Below are 21,814 nucleotides of genomic sequence, written 5' to 3' on the forward strand. Positions count from 1 at the left end.
AGGTTGGCGGAGAGGACCGGCGACGATCGGCTGCTGCCTTGGTTCATCCTGAGGTTCGGACCAAAACCCTCCTGACTTTCTCCCAGGTGTGGCGGCAGCGCTGAACGAAAGCCAGGGCGGACGGAACCGCAGCATCACCGATCTGTCTACAAAATTCTTTCCAAAACCGAGAGGTGAACTGAAGACCCCTATCTGAAATCACGTCAACCGGCAATCCATGGAGCCGGAACACGTGATCCACCATCAGTTGAGCGGTCTCCCGGGCGGAGGGCAACTTGGGCAGGGGAATGAAATGAACTGCCTTGGAAAAGCGATCCACCACAGTGAGAACCACAGTGTTACCCTTCGATGGGGGAAGCCCAGAGACAAAATCAAGCGCGATGTGTGACCATGGACGGGAAGGGACAGGAAGAGGATGAAGCAGACCATCAGGAGGGCGATTCACTGGCTTACATTGGGCGCATGTGGGGCAGGCCAACACAAACTGTCTGACATCTGCAGCCAGTGTGGGCCACCAGAAGCGTTGATGGAGGGCAAACAACGTTCTCCGAATCCCTGGGTGGCAGACCAGCCTGGACACGTGACCCGTGGGCACATGTGGGGCAGGCCAACACAAACTGTCTGACATCTGTGGCCAGTGTGGGCCACCAGAAGCGTTGACGGATGGCAAACAATGTTCTCTGAATCCCTGGATGGCAAACCAGCCTGGACGCGTGACCCCACTGAAGGACTTTGGGGCGCAGCACAGCCGGCACCGGCAACCTGCCCGCCGGGCACTTCCCTGGCACTTGCACCCCTCGACCGTCCTCCTCTACTCGCCGCTCGATACCCCAAGAAAGAGCCCCAACCACCACCCCTTCAGGAATGATGGCTTCGGCCATAAGCTCCCCCTCCGGAGCCCCAAACAGGCGTGAGAGAGCGTCGGGCTTAATGTTTTTGGACCCTGGCCGGTACGAGAGGGTGAAGTTGAATCGGCCAAAGAAAAGTGCCCAGCGGGCCTGACGCGAGCTCAGCCTCTTGGCCGAACAGATATATTCGAGATTCTTGTGATCCGTCCAGACCAAGAAGGGATGCGCCGACCCCTCCAACCAGTGATGCCACTCCCCCAAGGCCAATCTCACCACCAACAGTTCTCTATTGCCAATGTCGTAGTTACGTTCTGCAAGGCTGAGACGGCGAGAGAAGAACGCACACGGGTGCACCTTCCCGTCGCGGAGGGATCGCTGCCCTGGAAAACGGCCGGAGCATTGGTGAGACCAAACTCAGCCTGTAGTGACTCACGTATATACCTGTCCATGGCCTCTCTTTCAGGACCGGAAATATAAACGACCCTTAGGCGGAGAAGTGCCCGGGAGAAGGTCTATGGCACAGTCGTAGGGACGATGCGGAGGTAGAGAGGTGGCCCGGGACTTACTGAAAACTGCACGAAGATTGCAGTACTCCGCCGGGACGCCGGTCAAGTCAGCGGGATCCACCTGCGAAACACAAGACACAGAGACAGCAGGAAAAACAGCACCTAAACATGACACAACAAGACTGACTCCAGGCTAAAATAGAATTATTGACCCAATCAATATGTGGGTTGTGTTTCAGCAACCAAGGATGTCCTAAAATTAACGGGGCCTTAGGGGAGTCAATAATTAACAGTTCGATCTGCTCACAGTGGTTACCAGAGAGGGAAAGGCTTACACAAGGGGTGACGTGAGTGATGGTAGTGAGGGGATTGCCCGATAATGACCACGCCGTAATGGGCTTAACCAGGGGAATGGTCGGAATGTTCCACTTGTGAGCAGAGGCAGAATCCAGGAAATTCCCCTCAGCCCCCGAATCCAGAAGGGCGTGGCCAGTGTGCGAACCTCCCTGGAAGGAGAGTCGAAAGGGCAGCTGAGTGCGTGTTGCTGGAGAGCTTGAACAGGGAAAGGCGCCCACCAGGACTCTCCGCTTCACTGGTGGGCCCTGACTTTTAACGGGCACTGAAGGACAAAGTGGCCAGCCTTGCCGCAGTACAGGCACAATCCCTGAGCTAAACGCTCCTGTTTCTGCTGCGGCGTAAGCCGGAGACGACCCAGTTGCATGGGCTCAACATCAGCTGACTGTGGACTCGCCGCATCGGATGAAGCGGACTCCAGGTGGCGCCACGGAGTAGTGGATTGACGGCGTTTCCGGCGGCGGTTGAGACGGCCCTCCACACGGAGCGTGAGATTAATCAAATTGTCCAGCTCTCGAGGAAGATCCACAGTCGCTAATTCGTCAGCGATGACATCATCCAGTCCCTCGAGAAATCGCGCGCATAGCGTGCCCTCATTCCAGCCGCAAGCCGCCGCTAGAGTCTGAAACTGTATGGCATAGTCGGTGATTGAGCATCTCCTCTGAGAGAACCGCGACAGCTGAGCCACCGCCTCATCTCCCTGGGCTGACCAGTCGAACAGCTTCGCCATCTCCTGGCGAAAATCCGCAAAAGTAGCACAGCAGGGAGCCTGCGATCTCCATACGGCAATTCCCCATTCGCGGGCGCGACCCGAGAGGAGAGTGAGGAGAGTGAGGACCTTCGCCTCCTCTGTGGCGTAACGTTGAGGCTGCAGTGAGAACACCAGCGAACACTGGGAACACTGGGAGTGGCAGGCATTAGGATCGCCATCATAAACTGGTGGATTGTTGGCATGAGGTTCGGGGTCCAGAGGAATACCAGCGTGGAAGACGGGAGCCCGGTTAGCCGCCTCCCGCTGAAGGTCATAGACGCGCGTGAGGAGCTCAACGACTCAGGCATTTAGCGCGCCCACCTCTTGCGCTGTGGTGTTGAGCTGGGTGGCGTGCTGCCCCAGCAAAACTCCCTGTTGCACGAGAGCAGAACGAAGCGGATCCGATCCCGCTGAATCCATCGTGGTCAGATTGTTCTGTCAGGAAATAGGCTGGATTCAAGGGGAAGCTAATGAGATAACAAGAACCTGGTGTGAAACAAGAATCTAGCGAGCAGAGAAACAAGGAGGGCGGGGAAGCAATCATGCTGACAATGCGCACGTGGCGAGCTGTCAAAACAAGTCACGCACACCACAACACAACACAGAGACAGCAAAGAGCAGGTGATCAGACCCGAGACCCGAGACCCGACAATGATCCATTTATACACAGATTACCCAGAAAATGATTCAGAAAAATGGTTAATGAAGGGCTTTCTTCAAGGCAATGACCACACTGAGCTAAATGTTCACAAACAGTATAATAATTTAGAGGAACAATAACCATGTGAAATATATACATCTATATATATTTAGATTTGGATATTTAAAGCCTTTTGATTATATCAAAGTATTAGTAGAAAAACAGCTTTTATTATCCATTATCTGTTTATTTTATTATACAAATTTAAATTAGTCCCAGTGTTAAATGTTCACAGATTTGATTGTGCAAAATTGCTAAGATGTAAAGACAATTAAAAAAGAAAAAAAATTAAAAAATACCATAACTTATCAGCACTGATGGTTTTTAGTTAGCAGATCAAGCACATAAATTTCACAATAAGCACTAGCACCAATTAGTCATTACCACTGCCTTGCAAGAGTTGTCATCTTCCATGTTTGCATCTGACTATTATTTTTGAAATAAAACAAAGTGTATGTCTATCATAAAATGGTATTAAATGCAAGAACCCCATGGATCTGTTTTGATTTAGTCATTTAGTCCTTATACCATATGGTTTAGTGTTAGATATACTTCAAAGTATACAGCACATGTTACAAAAATTTAAATAAAGATGTAAAGATAACCATTTTGTCACGGTGTGCCTACTGCATCAGAGCGAGGAGACAAAGGATCGAGGAGACGAGGGAGAATCCAGAATAACAACAGACTTTATTTACACCAAGGAAAGCATACGTAGGACACGGGGATACACGATCAAGAGAACAAGCCGCAACAACGGTGGTGGAGACGAAGCCGGAGGGGCAGCTCGCTAATCCGAGCGAGAGGCTGAGAAGCCTAACAATGAGACCGCAGAGTCCCAGGGTAGGCGGATGCCGGAGGAAGCCCACGGGTTCCTGAACGCACAGCGAGGTGCGGGAAAATAAATAAGCAGCTACGAGCACTGGAGCCTGGACGAGACAAGACAGGACTGGTAAGCGATACTAACACTGACAGTCAGAGCAAGGGAATAATCACAACAATCTGACAAAAGACAGAGAAACACGAGGAGCTATAAGGGGAAGCTAATGAGATAACCAGAACCAGGTGTGAACCCAGAGGCGAGCAGAGAAACAAGGAGGGCGGGGAAACAATCATGCTGACATATGCGCACGTGGCGAGCTGTCAAAACAAGCCACGCACAACAACACACAAACACAGAGACACAAGAAACAGGTGATCAGACCCGAGACCCGACAGGGAAAGCTGTTTTGTTAATTGAATAATTGCAGGTTTCATTTCAGTCTTTGCACTTGCTGTGCGTCACAAACAAAAATAATTGATTGGCTTTAATTGTCAAAATTGACAGTCATGGCAGCAGTCTGGATGAATAGCACTGCAATGGCCTTGTGTGTCTTTTTCCCCATTTTAGAGACATAGCAGTTGTGAGATGCACAGGGGGTAAACATATGTCATTTCATTACAGACCCAAAGCATAGTGTGTACAATCTGCTCAAAGATTGTCTAAATGCTGTGGCGGTCCGCTACATCTTCATCTATGAGAATAGAGGGATACGCACAGAGGTCTAGCTTATATGCCTTCCCACTCCTAGCACTGATACTGCTCTGATTGTGTGTATTCTGAGTGTGAGGCTTCATTCGACTGTCCTGCTGTGACTTCAGAAACATCTAGGGTAAATCTCAGCTGGTGTGTGGACAGCTGCTCTTTTTCCATGAGCTGAATCTAAGGGGACAGAAACTATAATAATAATAATAATAATAATAATAATAATAATAATAATTCATTATTATGATTATGATTGTTATTAATTAATTACTTCATGATAGGTTGATTAAGCAAAATTAATCACATGTATAAATATTTGCTGAGAAATCCCTCCAAAAGGTTTGTGTCAAACAAAAGCATTAAAAAGGATGTTCAGAAGTCAATGTTTTTTGCTTTATTTCCTTTAAACATAAAAAAATGATTAGCCATAATCATTAACATAAGCCTATCACTGGCCTACAATCTATCTATTTTGCAATAGTTTCTGTCAGCAGAGGCTTGTGTTCATATATTTTGTCCACAATATTTTTCTATATTTGTTTTTCATGCTGTAAGTTGTATTTTAACATTGCGACAAGTTAAAAGGGATAGTTCACCCAAAAATGATTTATTAATTAAAAATTAATAATAAAAAAAAAGTAATTAATTACTCACCCTCATGTCGTTCCAAATCCGTAAGACCTCTGTTCATCTTCGGAACACAAATTAAAGGGGTGGTTGATTGTGATTTCTCTTTTTTTTAACTTTAGTTAGTGTATAATGTTGCTGTTTGAGCATAAACAATATCTGCGTGAGTTACGACGCTGAAAGTTCAATGCAAATGGAGATATTGTGTTTTAAAATTATGGCAGTTTAATGCCTACAAAAATGGCTCGTGGGGACTACAACGAGTTACTTCCCGAGTCTGTGACGTCACAAACCCAGATAAACCCCGCCCCCGGGAACATGCAGCAAAGGGGGCGGGGCCATGCTGCGCAGCTTTAGAGAAGAGGAAGAGTTGTCGCCATGCCGTCAAAACTAGGGGTGCACGAGAAAATCTATTCATATATGAATCGCGATTCTGTCTTCTACCGATTCTAATGGATTCACAAGTTTTACAATCAATGTTCTAAAACAGCGGTTCTTAACACAATCAAGCCTCGAAAAAACAACAACAATCAACCACCACTTTAAGATATTTTTGATGAATTCTGAGAGCTCTCTGACCCTCCCATAGACAGCAATGTAATTACCACGATATTTCTATCAAAAATATCTTAATTTGTGTTCCGAAGATGAACGAAGGTCTTACGGGTTTGGAACGACATGAGGGTGAGTAATTAAGGACTATGGTTAAACTATCCCTTTAAAACCAGTTCAACAGGTTGGTCTCTATAGATACTTTATGTTTGGGGCATGATTAATTGCATTCATTTCATTATAATTAATCACACTAAATTAACTATTAAATTGACTGTTAAATTAAAAGCCCTTAATAACATCATTTTTGATGGGTAGACAACACAAACATGAGTAATTGTTAGTACAATATTTATTCTTCTTCTTTTTCTTTCTTTCTTTCTTTCTTTCTTTCTGTATATAAGGTTTCAAACTATTACTATTAGACATCGTACTACCTTTTTTGTCATTGTGTTATTAATCAAGCTATTATCAAACTGCAATGTTTAGAGTAAATAACTGTTGGTCTAGTATACTTTTTAATAAAAATACTTCCATGATTTGCAAAATACTGTAGGCTTATCAGTTGTTACATAGCTGAAACAGCACTGCACAACAGGAATGAATAATATAAAATAATAATACAACTCATTATTCGCATACTTACATGTGTTACACAGCTGTGTATACACAAAATGTAAGAAAGCAGATTTTAGATTGAATAAGTTCCAGTCTTGCATTTAGCAAACAGATTCTGCTGCTGCTAATGTTTAATAAATAGAAAGCCTTTTTTTTTTACTTAGCAGAGAAGATTAGAGGCTTCACACTTTTCTCAGTAGTCATTAAGGGGCTGTCATATCTTCCCCTGGCCAATGCACACAAATCAACAAAAAAACCTCCCTCAGAGAAAAGACACAGTAAGACAGAAGCATGAATAACAGTCATTTACATCACAGCCTCTCTGAGCTTACAGTGCCTTTCACATTCTAGCCCCTCAAATTCACAGAGCACTGCCATGAAATAGAGAAGCAACTTCAAATGAAGACGAGAGAAGAGGATAAAAAAGCCACTCCAGGCCTTGCCCTCACGTCTGCACTGCTTCCTTCACCCGACAAGTTTATATATACAGGTGCATCTCAATAAATTAGAATGTCATGGAAAAGTTCATTTATTTCAGTAATTCCACTCAAATTGTGAAACTCGTGTATTAAATAAATTCAATGCACACAGACTGAAGTGATTATTACGTTTTGAATATGGATATTTTTATTACAAAAATGCATCAATTCACTACAGAAGGCCTTTGTTCGCCCTCCCCGGAGCTGTTTGAGACACTTTTTTTTTCATGGATGGGCGCATTTTAATTAAGTGCTTTTGGACTAAAGCATGCAACACCCGCTGAGTGCCATGAAACAGCTTGAAAGATCAAAGACAATTTTTAATATAACTCCGACTGGATTCATCTGAAAGAAGAAAGTCATATACACCTAGGATGACTTGAGGGTGAGTAATTTATGGGCTAATTTTCATTCTTGGGTGAACTAACCCCTTAAGTAAAGATCATGTTCCATGAAGATATTTTGTAAATTTCCTACTGTAAATATATTAAAACTTAATTTTTGATTAGTAATATGCATTGCTAAGAACTTAATTTGAACAACTTTAAAGGCGATTTTCTCAATATTTAGATTTTTTTGTACCCTCAGATTCCAGATTTTCAAATAGTTGTATCTCATCAAATAGTGTCCTATCCTAACAAACCATACATCAATGGAAAGCTTATTTATTCAGCTTTCAGATGATGTATAAATCTCAATTTTGAAAAATTGACCCTTATGACTGGTTTTGTGGTCCAGGGTCACATTTATTGCCAACACAGGGTAGGAGAAAAGAACAGGACCAGTGATTGAGGCTACAAAGGGTTTATAAAGCCATCAACCATGACCAGTCCTATTTGAATTCCTCTGTTTTGGTCTCTTGAGTTGCACATGGTTCAGTGTCCACAAAAATCACATCAAAACTGTCTCACGCTAACATTAAGAAGAGCAATCTTGTTGATTGCATACTGTTTGGTGCTGAGTGAAATAATTGCATTTTTCTACTGAAAAGACCAACTTAGACTATTGTGAACTTCTAGCTGGTCAATTTTCACAAAGCTTGGAACTCTCTATGGATCAAAATGGATCAAGGACATTTTCTAAAAAGATCTCTATTGGAATTGGATATTGTTTAGAACTTTGGAGATTTTAGAACTGTTATTTTATTTTTTTTTTTTTTGTGACAACGCATTTACATAAGAGAGATGCAAGAGCTACTGTAAATGAAATGGAAGTTGATACTCACTGGTTTCAGGAAATGTTAGGGCGTGTTACTGAAATATCACCCTTGGTAATGCATTTGCTGCTTCTCCTGAATTTAAACTCAACTACCAAACTTCAGACAGCTCTAATTGTGCCTAGTAATTGTTGCGCTCAGACGTGGCGACCCTCTCTGTTGAATTACCTCTTAAGTGGTGGTCACCCATTACTGTAGAGCCAGATGAAATCTGAAGATGACACCAGCTCTCGGATAAGCTTGAATAACAGATGATGTCCTGTTGGCTGATTCTTAAGACACATCTTACAAATCTCTTTCCAGGGAATGTTTGCTTAAACATCTCTGTAATGTTTAAAACAGTAGCCAAATTAAATGAATAGTTCACCCCCAAAAAAATTATTCAGACCTACTGTATATCAGGGGTGTAGTTACAGAAAATCAACATTTAATAACAATGCACTTATTGAGTATGTATGTTGTTATATTGTACTTACATATGCAATTACACTGTTGACCCGAAACCTAGCATTAAAACTACACATAATCCTACCAATAGCCCTACTGTAACTGTAAGCCTCTATTGCAAATAATATTCAAAAATAACAACATGTAAATACAAAATGAGTAGGACTTGGATTGGTAAACGCTGATCTAGGTTACTCATTTTAGGTAATGTATTCTGACTACTTTTTAGATTACTTTTTAAGTAACTTGTTTTAAACTTACCGTTAAACATACCACATTGATATAAAAAAAAAGCAAAGAGAAGGAAAATGTATTACATTTTTTAAATTAAAATCATAAAATGCATTCAAAATTACAGTACACCAAGGTTTCCCAAACTGGGTGTCAGGGATTCATCACAGTCACTTCAGTCACCATCCAGGATAATTACCCGATCACAGTCACCTAAGTTCTGATCACCCGCACCTGCTGTCACCAATCAAGCCACACTACAAATACACACACAGCACAGTCACTCACTGTCCGGTCTACCGTTCACTCCTACGAACTTCTCTGGACTCTCTCTGCCAAATTCTCCTAGAACGAATTACCTGCTGTTCCTCCCGCGATCCTCCAACGACTCCTTGGAAACTGTTCCACGATCTCCAACGTAACCGGCATCCGATCCTCACCATCAGAACTCAGATAAGCACCCTGGAACCATTCACTGTGTTGACACTCACCTGCCTTGAACACATCTATTCCAGTCATTCCCTTACCCAGTCAATAAACCATCCTGATTTGCACTTACCTGTTGTGTCTGGCCTTGCTTTGTGACACTGGGCTTAATTTAGGAACTGCTGTGGGTTTGTGAGTTGATAAAAAAGCTAATAATTAAATCATAAAAATGTTAAATATATTATTTAAACACCTGAACACTATAAATATTTAATTTGTTTACTTGCATGTCAATGTGACCATTAACCGTAAACATGCAAATGTGTTGTTACATTTTTGGAATATTAACTTCAGAGATATTTCAAGTGAATATTTCATGTCAAAGCGGTTTGGTTGATAAAATATTTGGGAATCTCTGCATTACATGAACAAACATTAATAAACATGAAAACAACAATGACATTTCACACCCAAACTCTTTCAGGGTTTGATTTTTGCTGTCAAGACTTCCAGAATCAACAGTTACCAGAATTGATATTCTATGAAATCAGCTTCTCCCCGGCTCTGTTTGTTTCGTTAGTTAATTATAGGTCAGTTTTTGAAGAACAGTTCCTTTAACAAACAAAATATGTTCATATACAATTGCATTGTGGTGTCAGAAACACAACCCTCCCCACCCACACCGGCTTACTGTACACCATGATGCTCATTATCTCCAAGCGTTTGACAGCCTCCTCCACTGAGAAAATGTACGTAGGATAGCAATGGTGACGGCTATTTTTACGTTGTTTGCTGCCTCACTGTAGTGTTTCTGATGGTGCACCGGATGTATAGAGCTTTCCCATGCAGGCTACAGGTCACACTCAAACTCCTATCCGGAGTAAATGGATTACAGGTTTCCTGATAGGAGACGGCTCCTCCAGTATCCCAATACCTGCCCTGATAAAATAATTATGAGGAGAAGCTTAGAACCTTAAGAAGCCTTGCTGATCATACAAAACGAACTCTCTAAATCTCAGAGACTCAAATATCTTTCTAAACTTTCCAGAACTTCCTTTAAGGATGGTAAGAGAAAGCTATGAAAGCCTGCCTGGTGTTGAATGGCATTTCATGATGTTTACAGCAAGAGAGCAACACTGAGATTGGGCTAACATTTAACACGCTGGGCCGCAGACAGATTTTTCACAATCTCTTTGAATAATAAAGGGTTAAGCAACTTTCTAAGACTTTATTTGAGCCTTCATTATTTCTAATTTTGGTGAGTGGGTACACAATTTCCTAAAATGGGTGAATCGCTTTACCGCAGCAACAAATGTACATGTACAGCTATCCACTGTAATTATGACAAGGAAGTGTTTACAACAGTGAATTCCTCTCATTTACTGTAACGGGAGGCTCTAAACTGCGTTATTTATACTAACTGACTTTTACATTTTGGTAAATGAACCCCAAACTGAAATACATACTAAGCTGTACATGTCTACTATATGGTAAAACAAATACTATTTGCCTTTTGGGTTTTGATTTGGTCACGGGAACTAATTAAAACAATTTCAAGGCAAATCAATAGTGTTCCTGGAACACAAACACACTTTACTGTTCACAGAAGCAAAGCATGAATTCCAGTGCGATGCTTAATTTTTAATGGTGAAATATGTGTGTGGTAAAATATAAGAACCAAACATTTTTTCTGACATTTGTTTTATGGCAGAACTGCAAACGTCTCACAGTATAAAAGAAACACAATGTGGGTGTTATTTATGTGATTTGTGTAATTCAGGAATATGGCAAGATAAGAAACACTAACAAAGCCTAAGAACCTTTGCAAACGCTTCTTACAACATGCTTACGAATATTATTATCTTTACAATGCCTTTTTTATTTTATCTGGGGCTAATTGTATCTGATGTAAAGAGCTCGATGTAGCTGTATTACCACATAGACCAGACGTTAACGATCTGTCCGTCACGGACTGTGTGACTTCTCCTGTGGATTTTTTTTTTCTGCGCCTAAACGAATAATAAATTTTTGATCGACCAAGCCTCTTCTGGTCGACTAACAGTTAGTCGACTATTAGGGGGCAGCCCTAGTAGCCACGCCCCCAACTCTTGCTATTGGTTAAGCTGGAAAGAGATTGACAGATGAGCTGAATGCTCTAAATGTTTTGATGGGGCCTGGAAGCCTTGGTGTTTTTACACTTTTGGGAAATAAAAAGGATAGCGTTGAGTTTTCTGTATTTATTACTTTTAATAAGGAACATTTAAGTAGTTGCTTACTTTTTTTAAATAATATTTGTCCTGGAACTAATACATGCCATGAAGACATTCACAAATTCTCTTCCTTAGTATATATTCCCTTTCTTTTCTTTATAAAAGACATTTGCCTAGTTTGAACACCCCAGGAAGTGCTGAATATAATATTCCAGTCCTAACATTTCTATCAAGCTGAGAGGTCTGTCTGTCACTCCTGATGAGTGATGGGGGAATGGTTTGGAAAGTGGAAGTATTGTGAAGGAATAGGAAAGGGAATATAGCTTATTACATAACTGTCAACAGGGATGTTTTTACAGAGATGCTGGAACATGTGCTGATGGGAAAGGGTGCTCTATATATTGTATATTGGTTGGTTCTAAAAAAAAAAATAACAAGGTTGTTTGTTTTACAAGATAAATGCAAATATAATATTTAACTGATGCATATGTTTTCTAATAATATTACGTTTCACCTCACCTACTGTCACAATTTATTCTTTGTTGACATGATATTTCACATTTTAGTTGTATATTCCAGCACAACGTTAATTTGCAGCTGAAAAATATGGGCACATTATATCAAAGTTTGAAATGTATAGCCCCAAAACACTGAGTTACAAACATCAAAAGAACAATGTGTTGTAAGTCTCCCCGGTCTCCCATATACTGTCACCTGCCTGGATCTTTCTCATGTGCGTTTGTAGATTCATGCTTTGTGTTTTGAAATGCTTATGCAAAAAGTGTCATTGCTGATTTGAAGGTTAATGAGTTATTTGACAGTCCAAAATTAGCAGTATGCAGGTTTTTAATGACATTTAAAAAAAATGACATGGGCATTTTTTGGGTGAACTCTGTCTTTAAAGATTGTTTGAAACGGTTCATTTAAATGCTGTTTTGTTCAGTGTGCTTTCATCTGTTATTATACCTGTACTCATCTCCTGGGTTTCCCTTATAGAGCTCAGCTCCTTAACACTCATTTATGACCTGATGTGAACTGCTGTGCTTTAAAGGTTGTACATCATCAAATTTTAAAGCTAGTTAAGCCCCAAACGATTTTAAAATATACCCCAAAATGCCTCCTTCCTTCTTTCTATCTTTCCTCTTTCTCTGACATTGTTATATTTATAGCTCATTAATCATTCTTTGTATGGTTTATTTTTCAGGACTACACACTGACTATGTATTTCCAGCAAGCCTGGCGAGACAAGCGTCTGTCCTATTCTGAGATTCCTCTTAACCTGACGCTGGATAACCGGGTAGCCGATCAGCTGTGGGTGCCAGACACATACTTCCTAAACGACAAGAAGTCTTTTGTACATGGTGTAACAGTGAAGAACAGAATGATCCGTCTCCATCCAGATGGCACTGTGCTTTATGGGCTCAGGTAACAATTCAAAAGCAACTATCTATCACCTAATTATATATATATATATACAGGTGCAAATAAAAAAACAAAAAAACAGGATATCGTGAAAAATATCATGACAGTCCATGATGAGATGCTTGTTATTGATTGAATTATCTTTTTAAGTCAGATAGGAAGCCAGTAGTACTTAAAAGTTGGCATAGATGCTCATGTGAACCGAGCAACACGAAGTGAAAGTTAGCTTTACTTATGATATTGCGGTCAAAATAAATTATGGGAACGGTTGTGGAAAATACAGTACTGCCATCACAAAAATTAAAATCCTAGTATGTTTCGATTTGTCAAAGAATCCCTACAGTTACCAATGTTTTGTAGCATAATTAAAACACAAATTTAAATAACCAGATAATACTGCTCTGAACCCAATAAGGCTTTAGATGTTTTGGGGGGAATGCTGAAAAAAGTAACATTTATTTAATTTATTATAGTTTGTTGTTGTTTACTTTCTCTTTAGGTAATTCATGTTGTTTCAGTTTTTCTTTAGGGATACACAGATTTTTTTAGTAAATAAATAAATACAATAAATAAATACATAAATATTTCATAAACCCTCAGTACTGTTGTTCCTGGTGTAATGGTCAGCTGTCTCAAATACTTTTGTCCATAGATATATATATAGATAGACAGACAGACAGATAGATAGATAGTTGAACAATAACAGAGAACTCTTCAGAGGTATGATAGAAATACAATCGACCCAGCTGATCCACAGATTTATTTTTGACATGAAATTGTTACTGTTAATGAGAAACTAATTAGGATTTATTGAAGTACTGCCTTCCTCCAAACTATTACCTACTCCTGTAAAGATCCAGCTTAATAAAGCTGCCTGGGGAAAGAAGTTGGATAATTTCATAGCTCCACTCTCTGTCTCATCTCTCATCTCTCTCTCTTTATATATACAGGTGCAAATCAAAAAACTTAGAATATCGTGAAAAATTTCATTTTCTTTGTAACATATTTCAAAAAGTGAAACTTTCATATATTCTAGATTCATTACATGGAAAGTAAAATATTTCAAAAGTTTTCTTTTGTTTGTTTTAATTTTGATGATTAGAGCTTACAGCTCATGAGGGTCAAAAATCCAGTATCTCAAAATATTAGAATATTTCCTAATATCAATAAAAAAAGGATTTGCAAAACAGAAAAGCTCAAGATCTTTCAAATATGTTGATTTATGCACTCAATACTTGGTCGGGGCTCCTTTAGCACAAACTCCAGCATCAGTGAGGTGTGATGGAAGCGATCTGCCTGTGGCTCTGCTGAGGCACTATTGAGCTTCAGCTCGGATCCAGTGTTTCTCATCTTTCTCTTGAAAATATCCCATAGATTCCATATGGGCTTCAGTTCAGGCATGCTGGCTGGCCAATCAAGCACAGTAATATCATGGTCAGCAAACCACTTGGAAGTGGTTTTGGCACTGTGGTCCGTTGCTAAAGTCCTGCTGGAAAAGGAAATCAGCATCTCCATGAAACTTGTCAGCAGATGGGAGCATAAATTGCTCCAACATCTCCTGGTAGATGGCTGCATTGACTTTGGACTTGATAAAACACAATGGACCAACACCAGCAGATGTCACGGCACCCAAATCATCACTGACTTCAGAAACGTCACACTGGACTTCAAGCAGCTTGGATTCGGTGCCTCTCCAGTCTTCCTCCAGACCTTGATTTCCAAATGAAATGCAAAATTTACTTTTATCTGAAAAGAGGACTTTAAACCACTGAGCAACAGTCCAGTTCTTTTTCTCCTTAGCCCAGGTAAGATGCTTCTGACGTTTCTGTTTCAGAAGTGGCTTGGTAGCCCTTTTCCTGAAGACGTCTGAGATTGGTGACTCTTGATGCACTGACTCCAGCTTCAGTCCAATCCTTGTGAAGCTCTCCCAAGTGTTTGAATCGGCTTTGTTTGACAGTATTCTCAAGCTTGCGGTCATCCCTGTTGCTTGTGCATCTTTTCCTACCCAATTTCTTCCTTCCAGTCAACTTTGCATTTAATATACTTTGATATAGCACTCTGTGAACAGCCACCCCTTTCAGTAATGACCTTCTGTGACTTACCCTCTTTGTGGAGGGTGTCAATGATCGTCTTCTGGACCAATGCCAAGTCAGCAGTCTTCCCCATTATTGTGGTTTCAAAGAACAAGAGATACCCGGAATTTATACTGTAGGGATGGTCATTTAATGAAACTCAAATGTAAATATTCTAATATTTTGAGATACTGGATTTTTGACTTTAAACCATAGGACAATTTTTAGATTTGGCTCAAAAAAATAAATAAATCGACACTGCAGCTTTTATAACAACAGGTCCATGTAGGACAAAGAAATGTTTAACGATTTACTGCATTTTAAATAACAACAATATTAATTATATTCATTTTTATCTCGTGGGACTGTGAAAATGCCATGTCACATCAACAAACCATATATATACATGTGCATCTCAAAAAAATTGAATATTGTGAAAAAGTTAATTTTTTTGTAACTTGTGTCAAAAAGTGAAACTTTCATATATTCTAGATTCATTACATGTAAAGTAAAACATGTTTTTTTGTTTTAATTTTGATGATTAGAGCTTACAGCTCATGAAAGTCAAAAATCCAATTATCTCAAAATATTAGAATATTTCCTAAGATCAATCAAAAAAAGGTCAGTACTTGGTCGGGGCTCCTTTAGCACAAACTCCAGCATCAGTGAGGTGTGATGGAAGCGATCTGCCTGTGGCTCTGCTGAGGCACTATTGAGCTTCAGCTCGGATCCAGTGTTTCTCATCTTTCTCTTGAAAATATCCCATAGATTCCATATGGGCTTCAGTTCAGGCATGCTGGCTGGCCAATCAAGCACAGTAATATCATGGTCAGCAAACCACTTGGAAGTGGTTTTGGCACTGTGGTTGCAAAATTTACTTTTATCTGAAAAGAGGACTTTGGAGCACTGAGCCAACAGTCCAGTTCTTTTTCTCCTTAGCCCAGGTGAGATGCTTCTGACGTTGTTTCTGTTTCAGAAGTGGCTTGGTAGCTCTTTTCCTGAAGATGTCTGAGCGTGGTGACTCTTGATGCACTGACTCCAGCTTCAGTCCACTCCTTGTGAAGCTCTCCCAAGTCTTTGAATCGGCTTTGCTTGACAGTATTCTCAAGCTTGCGGTCATCCCTGTTGCTTGTGCACCTTTTCCTACCCAATTTCTTCCTTCCAGTCAACTTTGCATTTAATATGCTTTGATACAGCACTCTGTGAAGAGCCACCCTTTCAGTAATTAACTTCTGTGACTTACCCTCTTTGTGGATGGTGTCAATGAATGCCTTCTGGACCATTGCCAAGTCAGCAGTCTTCCCCATTATTGGGGATAGTATACAACTCCATAACAAGAGATACCTGGAATTTATGTAGGGATGATCATTTAATGAAACTCAAATGTAAATATTCTAATATTTTGAGATACTGGATTGATACGCATGACAGAATACACAGAGCAGATGCTCTCTATTTTAATGTAAATCATTGCATCTAAAAGATATTTTATTTTACTTGACTTTTCAATTCGAAATCGACAAGACTTATATATGTGATACAATGACATAATGTATATAATTAAAATAACAAATTAATAAAGATGAGGATTGTATCTGACACGGCCACTACAGTGACTTTTCTGGACAGTCCATGATGAGAAGCTTGTTATTGATTTAATTATCTTTTTAAGTCAGATAGGAAGCCAGTAGTACTTAAAAGTTGGCATAGATGCCCGTGTGAACCGAGCAGCGTGAAGTGAAAGTTAGCTTTACATATGATATTGCAGTCAAAATAAATGATGGGAACGGTTGTGGAAAATACAGTACCACCATCACAAAAATTCCTATCCTTGCATATTTCAATTTGTCAAAGAATCCCTACAGTTCCCAAGGTTTTATAGCAGAAGACGTGAGGCGTGAGGATCCATGTGCAAGCTTTATTTATAAACACGGTCAGAACACAGGCAGGGTCAAACAATGGCAAACTGGTATGGTACGGGCAAGACACAAGAATAATCCAAGAGCAGACGAGTGTCTCCGATCAGCAAACGACATCCAGAGGGCTAGACAGAGAGAGATAATCCAGGTACACGGTAATAGTCCAGGCAGGGGCAAACAGAGTCCAAACAACAAGACGAGAGAGAGATCCAAGGCAGGCTATATATAAACTTCAGGGCAGGTAGAGATCAGACAAGAGGAGAAAACAGGCTAAGATCAAAACATGGGTAACAGACTATGAACAAGACTAAACTAAACTTTAACTCAGGAAACACGGAATGGCTTGGTAAAGCAGCTAACACTAGGAGAGTGATAAATGCAGAACAATACTCGGCGACTAGAGCAGGATCTGGGTAGGTGTTATATAGTGTGTGTAATGGCTTTCAGGTGCGCGTGTGATTGGTTACAGCTGTGTGAAATCAGTGCAATGGATAATGGGAAATGTAGTCCAGGGCATAGTGTAACAGTCTGTGTAGTGTGAGAGTCCATGTAGTGAGCGGGTGACCTCTGGTGGTGAGTGAACGGAAGTTCATAGACCGGATTCGTGACAAATAGATAGATAGACAGACAGACAGACAGACAGATAGACAGATAAACAGATAGACAGATAGATAGATAGTTGAACAATAACAGAGAACTCTTCAGAGGTATGAAAGAAATGCAATCGACCCAGCTGACCCACAGATTTACTTTTGACATGAAATTGTTACTGTTAATGAGAAACTAATTAGGATTTATTGAAGTGCTGCCTTCCTCCAAACTATTACCTGCTCCAGTAAAGATCCAGTTTAATAAAGCTGCCTGGGGAAAGACGTTGGATAATTTCATAGCTCCACTCTCGGTCTCATCTCTCAGCTGGACTTCAGGATCTTTTAGCACATGATTTGTTGGCTTGCACTGGTAGTTGGCATTACATAACCTCTCATATCCTTTCTCTGGAGCAAAGAGCAATTAGCCAATTGTTTAAAAGCATGATTCATTGGTTAGTAAAATTATATTATTATTGCCGGGGCCATTTAGTTCCTCGTTTATTAGAGAGCTACTGTCCAGAGCAATCTCATCTGTCACTAAACTGTGCCGTCCGATCAAAGGAGTTCAGCTCATTATTCTCTTTGTTGTTTTCAGATTTACATATTTGAAGATTATCCTGTCAGGTTGTGTGTAACTTGTCATTCGCTTTAAGACCCGTCACATTTGTATTGATGTAATTCACTCTAAACTATGTCATTAAGGTATAGGTATTATAGGTATTGTACAAAACACAATCAGATGTGATGTGCGCTGCGAGTGAACACTCTTTTATGATATGTGTCAAAGGTGCTGTTATGAGTGACAGAAGGGTATAACTTCCTGAAGAATTTCCTGTTGGGAATTTTATGGAGGAATAGTGAGACGTCTCTATTCACACACCTGAAGAAACAATGAGAAATGAAGCCAGTATACACAAGACAACAGACTGTCAACGTCTCTGGTATTTTTAAATGAGAAAAGTATATTTATGAGAATTTTTTAGCCTTTAGCATTGTTTATACAGCTACAAATCATATATTTTCCAATGCATTTGAATGCAAATTGCTAGCCTGTCAAGCATAGATTCTATTCACATCTATTAGACTTTGTTTGTTAGATTTTTTTAATTTGTCCTGAATTAATGAATTGTGCAGGTGAATCTTCAGTTTCACTAAAGAAGGGAAAACATTTGATCAACCATTGATTACCAGTTTTCTAAAATTACTCAGAAGTGCATCTCATGTACCTTCAGCTGGCAAAACAGAGCAAGAAGTAGAAGAGACTAAGGAGGCACGTTTCTGATGAAATAAGGATCCCTACTTTGGACCGTGTTCAAAGTCATGACCCTAAAAAACCTTAAAAAATATAGCCAAATCATTCAATCATTTAGGTATGCATTTCAATATTATGCACCATACCGTAATACTGAATAGTTACTGTAATGCTTCATATTACAGTAGTCCAGTTGCATTTTACATTTTACAGTAAATATATTTTAAACAGATATGCATACTGTAACAAACACTCACACACACACACACACAAACAAACAAACACATGTGCCTATACAGAGTTGTGTCCTTATCATATCTACATCATAATGACATTGTGCTGTAATTTGACTGCTAGTAGAAGTGTAACTGTAAATCCTGTCCAGTTTCTTGCAATCAATATCCCACATATAGTAATGCGCAAACGTGTACTGTTAAAACTGATATTTGCCATAAAGAAGCCATAGTATATCAGGAAATACTGAAAGAGTACACTGTTATATCGAGAACATTATGACATTATAAGCATTATAATCTTGTGAACTACGACAAAAGGGCTTGTCATTCTGATGGCACTTTTATGTTTATTGACACAAATATTTACTTTTCAGAGCTGAACGTAGGATTTTGAGAAAGTTACAGGCTTTTGTGTAGAGCTATCTGTTCGAATAGTTTTAAGAAATGCACTTACTGGTTTGCAAATGCTAAGGATGATTCGAGAAATGCATAAGTAAAACATTACAGATCACATTTTACCACATGCATTCTGTATTGGAATACAATTAAAAGTATGTACAGTATGAAAGTTTTCTTTAATGCGAGAAAACACTAGCAATCAAAGCCTTCCAAATGTATTTAGAAAATCTTATGAAATTCACAGGTTGTTCTCATATAGCCTCTAGTGAAACCCACAAACAGACCTGTACAATCAAACATATATAAGAACAGAGAGGTTGTTAATGACATATTGATGAAGAAATATTGCCATCTCTCAATGCCAAAAGGACTTTAACCCAAATTTAAACAACATGTTTGGAATCTGTTGAAGTTAACACAGCATAGTTAGAATTTGTACTGCCTCTGAATGTCCATCGAAAAGACAACATTTTTACAGTTTCAGGGAAAATAAATATATTCAATTAGTAGCTGCTGTCTTTGTGCATAAGAGCTTATGTGTAACGTGTATATTGGCTCAATCATGGGCATTTTTATTTAGACTAAGATAGGATAATGTTGCAGACAATGAGTCCTTGAATATTCTCTCATGACTAATTTATTTCCCATTGAATTGCCAGTTTCTCCTGCAGTGTGTAATGCTGTACCTCAGACACGTTTAGTATATGCTAGACAGTGTTTGTAAATTGTCCCTCAGTAACATTTCACTGCGTCTCAAGGTGATGGATACTCGTGCAGGCCAGTCTCATTCGTCTTACTCAAAGGCTCTCTGCATAACAAAAGAACAAGGAATATCAAAGTGGACATTTCAATGAGAGACTAAATAAATCAGCAATAATACAGCTATGTATAAGGAAGTGCTTCTAATCATATTTTGTATATACATATAAAGACATGTATCTTTTATTATTAATTTATTTACATGTTGAAGTGGAGAAAAATCCTGCTGAACTGGGTTTTAACCAGAGGCTGATGAATGCATTCTCATTATCATCATAAAATAACAGCATTAATAATATATTACGCACACACTGCTGTGTTTATACTCAATCATGCATATTGAAGGTGAAGTCACTTCTGCATTATCATCACTGTATGCGACGACTGTCTTGAGTCTGGAGTTGATGCTATTGTATTCAGAAGAATCCAAATGAGAACGTATGGGCACATAACCTAACCTGAAGTCTTTTATTAATATCTTCCTACACTTCACCCACATACACTGACAAATATGGTAGGTGGAGGTGACATGGCACAGAATGTGCAGTAATAGCAAATTAACTAACTAACTAGCTAACTAACTTATTGATTCTGCCGCAAATATATTTTGTGTGCATAAATTAAATGACAAGATGCTCTTTCTGTGCACTGTGCAACGGGCTCCATAAGTTTCAATGTTAGTATTGTTATTTTAGGTACAGTATGTTTACAGAAATTGTGTGTAAAAGAATAATTTTATAAATGACACAAGACACATTTGGTATATAGTAACCATAACAGAATTATACTTAAAATGGGTTTATGCCGTTTTGACATACATTACTAATGTATTAATTCATTTGTTTTTTTTCATTTATTAATTCTGTTTTAAGCATGAAACCTAAGGAATTGACTAGATGCTATTTTTTTTTTACAGTTTTGTAATGCTTTTGTAAAGCTAGTTTGATGAGATTCATCCTTACAGTAAATTAGCATGCATTATTGACTAAATAACAGTGTAAATGCAGGGCAGAGAGGCAGATGTCCGAAAGATGCTCTGATTTAAGCCCTGAAGCTACAAGCACAGAAACAAATCCCAATGCACACCTGAGCTTCACATCACTGCTGCACTTCTCACAGAGTCAAACCATCTAACAGTGCTTGGGGGGTTTGCCCCTGTTCTTCAACACCACCTTCATTTTGAAGTCAGAGACATCAGCAGAAAAAAAACTGCTGCGTGACATTGGGGTCAGAAGCTCCATCACCTTGAGCTTGTGAGAATGCAGTCTTAAGGCTTGTTCACACCGGGACGAATATCGCGCGCGATTATCGGCGACGGTTAACGCCTCGTCACTAAACAAAGGGCGCCAATGTGAGTGTGCACACCGACGTGCAAAACGCGAGGCCTAAAAGCAGCATTTTTAAAAAAAATGTCTTGGGCTAGTTTTTTTGGTTTGACGCGGCGCGTTAAAAACTGGCCGACCAATGAGATTGGCGCTTTTGTTCACGTGACTGGAGCTGCTGAAGTTACAGTAAAACACGACTTGGTGGCGCTCAAGCACAAAACGGTCTTGCCGAGCACACATTGATACCTAACGATGAAGACGAAGTAAGGAGACCAAGAAGATGCATTGAAGCAAAATGAATGTAGAGCTGCTGGTCTCATTGGTGTCTGAACACAAAGGGCTTTATGACA

General features: G+C 39.8%; 1 protein-coding gene across 2 annotated transcripts in view; it reads left to right on the top strand.

Moving 5' to 3' along the window:
- The window catches only part of LOC107661674 (gamma-aminobutyric acid receptor subunit beta-2), an 85,808-nt gene that overhangs the window by 25,936 nt on the left and 38,058 nt on the right, over nt 1-21,814 (top strand). For both annotated transcript variants that reach the window (XM_016451385.1, XM_016451386.1), the window contains exon 4: nt 12,695-12,915. In XM_016451385.1, coding sequence (XP_016306871.1) covers nt 12,695-12,915 — 221 coding nt within the window. The remainder of the gene's footprint in view (nt 1-12,694; nt 12,916-21,814) is intronic.

Source organism: Sinocyclocheilus anshuiensis, unplaced genomic scaffold, assembly GCF_001515605.1.
Source record: "Sinocyclocheilus anshuiensis isolate Anshui unplaced genomic scaffold, SAMN03320099.WGS_v1.1 scaffold207, whole genome shotgun sequence".
Lineage (NCBI taxonomy): Eukaryota > Metazoa > Chordata > Actinopteri > Cypriniformes > Cyprinidae > Sinocyclocheilus > Sinocyclocheilus anshuiensis.